The 5364-nt window shown below is 42.0% G+C and overlaps 1 protein-coding gene and 1 pseudogene across 1 annotated transcript; one reads left to right on the top strand and one right to left on the bottom strand.

Moving 5' to 3' along the window:
- Positions 1-547: 547 nt before the first annotated feature.
- On the top strand, positions 548-1248 carry LOC112062451 (non-histone chromosomal protein HMG-14-like). Its single transcript, XM_055081580.1, has one exon. It carries the CDS (start codon positions 548-550, stop codon positions 1025-1027), a length of 480 nt encoding a protein of 159 aa, XP_054937555.1. The 3' UTR covers positions 1028-1248.
- A 1691-nt stretch (positions 1249-2939) lies between these two features.
- On the bottom strand, positions 2940-3585 carry LOC102984395 (peroxiredoxin-1-like; annotated as a pseudogene).
- Between the last annotated feature and the right edge of the window lie 1779 nt (positions 3586-5364).

Below are 5364 nucleotides of genomic sequence, written 5' to 3'. Positions count from 1 at the left end.
ATTCATCATGATGATCATTTTGTAATATGTAGAAATATTGAATCACCATGTTGTGTACCTGGAACTAGCATAGTGTTATAGGTCAATTTTACTTCAATTAAAAAAAGAAAGAGAAAAAAAATCAGTGCTTAACATCCTTGAGTGTATTTCAAGCTTTAACCTGAAAAAAAGTCATATGTATAACATTTATTTATTACTGATAAATAAATATATTTTTACATTTCCTTGTTAGCTTTGAGGCGAACCTTATGGCTACTCACCAAGTGGCAGTTATAATCTGGAATGTAGAGTGTGATCCATTTAAACCAGATCAATTTGAAGTAGGTCCAGGCCTAGAGTCCTTGGTCCAGCACTAGAGACTGACCAGATGCCTATTATTAAAATAAATTCTTTTTTAAAAAATTTGGCCGGGCAAGACTTTTTTGGGGTACAAGACGATCATTTTTGATAAAGAATTATAGTAGAGATCTTAAATGAAGATAACAAAGCTCAAAGAAGTTTGGTCAAAAGACCAAAGCAGATCCAGACTTGCCACCTGCCTTGGAATATGGGATTATTACCTGTTGCCATTTCTCTGCAGTGCTTCAAGATGCTACTTGTTACAGGGCTTAAGAAGCAACTGTCCCCGAGGAGCGGCAGCGGCCAGGCAGCCCAGCTTCGCGAAGGCTCTTGGCGCGCCGCGGCCCTCAGGCACCCGGCACGCGCCCGCCCCGCCGCCACGACGCCCAAGAGGAAGGTAAGCTCCGCCGAGGGGGCGGCGAAGGAGGAGCCCAAGAGGAGATCGACGAGGTTGTCAGCTAAACCAGCTCCTGCAAAAGTGGAAACGAAGCCAAAAAAGGCGGCAGGAAAGGATAAATCTTCCGACAAAAAAGTGCAAACAAAAGGGAAAAGGGGAGCAAAGGGAAAACAGGCTGAAGTGGCTAACCAAGAGACTAAAGAAGACTTACCTGCAGAAAATGGGGAAACTAAAAATGAGGAGAGCCCAGCTTCTGATGAAGCAGGAGAGAAAGAAGCCAAGTCTGATTAATATCACACACCTGGTCCTTTCAGTAGTCCCTGTTTCCCTTCTCGTACAATCCAGAGGAATACTTTTATCAACTCTTTTGTAAATGCAAGTTTTTTAGTAGCTCTAGAAACATTTTTAAAAAGGAAGGAATCCCACCTCATCCCATTTTTTAAGTGTAAATGCTTTTTTTAAGAAGTAAAATCATTTGCTGGTTGTTTATTTTTTGGTACAACCAGAAAATAGTGGGATATTGAATATGGGGGGCTTCGGTTGTCTTGGGTGTCAGCTTAACATTCCACAGATGGAGGGTAGCTTTTATATCCTATAATACAAAGCATACTAAATGGCAGTTTGCAGTCAGTTGTGCATTTGATGTCTTAAACACTTTAAATTACTTCTCTTCCCACGTTGTTTTTGGTAGAATTGTTTCCTAAAGCAAACCACTCACCCCTTGATCTTGGCTCTCCTGGGCAGAATTTTGTGCACTCTGTAACATCTTTGGTGGTAGTCCAGTTCTTCTAGTAACTGTTAATGTGCTGTGAACGATGGACAATTTGAGTATGTAGTGTATATGATATTAAATTGTGAATTAGTGGGACTTATGATGTAACAGCATATCAATATTTGAAGATATTGGTACTTGATATCCTGTGAAGGAAAATTTGCCCCCAAATTTTAAGCTGGAAAGTCACTGGAATAACTGTTCAGAAAAGAATCACAACTACATGATTTTTTAGGTTTTTGTACGTATGTTGAGAATTGTGGGCAAATTGAAATGTCTGTGTACTGATCCTCAAAACAACCAATAAAATCTCAATTATGAAGGAATTTATTGAAGCACATAAAAAAAAGAAGCAACTGTCCCCTAAATAATGGTACCTGCCTCAGAGGGTTATTATGGAGACTAAATAAATACGAAATAGTGCCTGGCATATAATAAGCTATTATTAAAGGCCCTGGGAGTCCTATATTGCTGCCCATAGTTCTTGCTTGTCTGAATACTGGAGGGGTAGGTAGGCTGGGGTAGCCGTGTCTGGAAGGTGTCTAGAAGGGTACCACATGATATACAGAAGGATTCTCAGTCCTGAATCTGCCCTAGCCTCAAGAGCCCAGGAGGAATCCACCTTTGCCCCACTGACAACCCTCCCTCAGGACAATGATATGAGGACAAGAAAGAACTACCCTTAAATCAAGGCTAGAAACCCAGGGAAGCCACGAGGTGCTCAGCACTGTGCTTTTGACACAGAAAGCCCTACCCTGTGAACACCAGCGCTTGTGTTTGTGTCCCCCTTTCCCTTTTAGTTCCAAAGGTACTGAAGCCTCTAACTCTGATCTTTTACGCAACAAGTACCAGGCATTTATCAGAAGAGGCCAATCCTCAGGTTTTCATACAGCCCTCCCAGTAGTGTAAAAGTAAATGTCAGTAATCTCATTGGGGTCTTAACCTGCAACCCAGCCTATAGCATAAATTGCAGTGTCTTGGCCAATACTGTAGTAGGTCTTGCTCTTCTCCAGATATGGTGAAATGAAACACCTTGCTTCAGGTCCCTTCCCTGTATCTACTTGCATTTCCCTTCAATATAATTTCCTGATTCTGAGGCAGCTCTCACACCTCATTTTCCCCTAAAGAGGGAAAGCAAAAAGTAAATTTTTCTTACACTCAAAGGCTAATGCCCCCCTAAAATGAAGAATCAACAAGGTCTCAGCTCAAGTTTAATAAAACTACAAAAGACCAAAAGCAATACCCTACTACTATATACATCAGTTTGCCTGCCGCATAATACAGCACAGGCCATTCCCTCCAGAGGAAGAAAGGCTGGCCTCCCCAACCCCTGCAGGAAAGGCCTGTCCTGTCCCACCCCACATCTCAGCTGAGTGTAAGGTCCTGTGTTTTAAGCATGACAATAGTACAAAAGACGATAGTTTTGTTCTCATGGGCACCTACTGCAACCTGGCCCTAAAATGGCCCAGTGCTCACTTCTGCTTAGAGAAATGTTCTTTGCTCTTCTGGACATCAGGCTTGATGGTATCACTGCCAGGCTTCCAGCCAGCTGGGCACACTTCCCCATGTTTGTCAGTAAACTGGAAGGCCTGAACTAGTCTCAGTGTCTCATCCACAGAACGGCCAACAGGAAGGTCATTTATGGTGATCTGTCGAAGGATACCTTTATCATCAATAATAAAAAGGCCCCTGAATGAGATGCCTTCATGGGCCTTTAAGACCCCATAGTCCTGAGCAATGGTGCGCTTGAGGCCTGATATCAAGAATGTTCATGGGTCCCAGTCCTCCTTGTTTCTTGGGTGTGTTGATCCATGCCAGGAGACAGAAGTGAGAATCCACAGAAGCACCAATCACTTGGCAGTTGAGTTTCTTAAGTTCTTCTGCCCTATCTCTGAAAGCAATGATCTCTGTGGGGCACACAAAGGTGAAGTCAAGAGGGTAAAAGAAGAACACAACATATTTTCCTTTGTAGTCAGATAGGCTGATATCTTTGAACTGACCATCTGGCATAACAGCAGTTGCTTTGAACTGGGGGGAATGGTGCCCAATTTTGGCATTTCCTGAGGACATATTGCTATCAGCAGTTCTCACAGACAAACCACAGAAGACAGTCAGGAAAGAGACACGCCAAAATAAATTCTTTGTATCCTCAAAAAAAAAAAAAGTACTCTAGTGGAAAGATCCTCACCTCCCCCGGCTCAGCCATCAACTTGCTGTGGGGACCTCCTGTAAGGCATTTCATCTCTCTGGGCCTCAGTCTTCTCATATGTAAAATAGAGATGTCTTTCAGCAGTAACCAGCATTTTAGAAGCTCCAGTTAGTCTGGGCTCAAAGAAAGGTAAAGAAAGAAAGGTATGAGGTAGTGTCTAAAATGCTAAGGTGACTTCAGCAAAAGTGCAATAGTAGTCCTAAGTCCTATTAGCTCAGAGTCCACAAGTCCTGGCCTTTTCTTCTACCCCCCTCTCCATCTTCCCTCTTGTCCCTAGTGTAAGGTTGTGTTTGGTTCTGAGACCTTCATTCCATCAATAAATATGTATGGCGATGGAAGCCCCAAGATTCAGATTGCCTCATTTCCTGTACTCAAGTACCCCTCACAACCATACACTTCCACTTCTCATTTCCTTCCACTGCCTACACTTACCTGCCCTCTCTTCGGTAAGTGGTCCTCAGTGGGGGCGGGAGTGAGGGTGGGGGTCCATATTGCTCCCTAGAAGGCATTTTGGGAAATATACAGTGGTACTTTTGGTTGTCACAACAACCGGGGTGGGGGGTGGGCAGGGTTCAGGGTTGCTAAAGTCCTGTAGTGCACATGATGGTCTTATCTCATGTGACTTTTGAATGTCTGTGCAAACAAAAGGGAAAAGGGGAGCAAAGGGAAAACAGGCTGAAGTGGCTAACCAAGAGACTAAAGAAGACTTACCTGCAGAAAATGGAGAAACTAAAAATGAGGAGAGCCCACCTTCTGATGAAGCAGGAAGGAAAGAAGCCAAGTCTGATTAATATCACACACCTGGTCCTTTCAGTAGTCCCTGTTTCCCTTCTCGTACAATCCAGAGGAATACTTTTATCAACTCTTTTGTAAATGCAAGTTTTTTAGTAGCTCTAGAAACATTTTTAAAAAGGAAGGAATCCCACCTCATCCCATTTTTTAAGTGTAAATGCTTTTTTTAAGAAGTAAAATCATTTGCTGGTTGTTTATTTTTTGGTACAACCAGAAAATAGTGGGATATTGAATATGGGGGGCTTCGGTTGTCTTGGGTGTCAGCTTAACATTCCACAGATGGAGGGTAGCTTTTATATCCTATAATACAAAGCATACTAAATGGCAGTTTGCAGTCAGTTGTGCATTTGATGTCTTAAACACTTTAAATTACTTCTCTTCCCACGTTGTTTTTGGTAGAATTGTTTCCTAAAGCAAACCACTCACCCCTTGATCTTGGCTCTCCTGGGCAGAATTTTGTGCACTCTGTAACATCTTTGGTGGTAGTCCAGTTCTTCTAGTAACTGTTAATGTGCTGTGAACGATGGACAATTTGAGTATGTAGTGTATATGATATTAAATTGTGAATTAGTGGGACTTATGATGTAACAGCATATCAATATTTGAAGATATTGGTACTTGATATCCTGTGAAGGAAAATTTGCCCCCAAATTTTAAGCTGGAAAGTCACTGGAATAACTGTTCAGAAAAGAATCACAACTACATGATTTTTTAGGTTTTTGTACGTATGTTGAGAATTGTGGGCAAATTGAAATGTCTGTGTACTGATCCTCAAAACAACCAATAAAATCTCAATTATGAAGGAATTTATTGAAGCACATAAAAAAAAGAAGCAACTGTCCCCTAAATAATGGT

This window comes from Physeter macrocephalus, chromosome 21 (assembly GCF_002837175.3).
Source record: "Physeter macrocephalus isolate SW-GA chromosome 21, ASM283717v5, whole genome shotgun sequence".
NCBI lineage: Eukaryota > Metazoa > Chordata > Mammalia > Artiodactyla > Physeteridae > Physeter > Physeter macrocephalus.
This window is presented reverse-complemented; position numbering and strand designations above follow the sequence as displayed.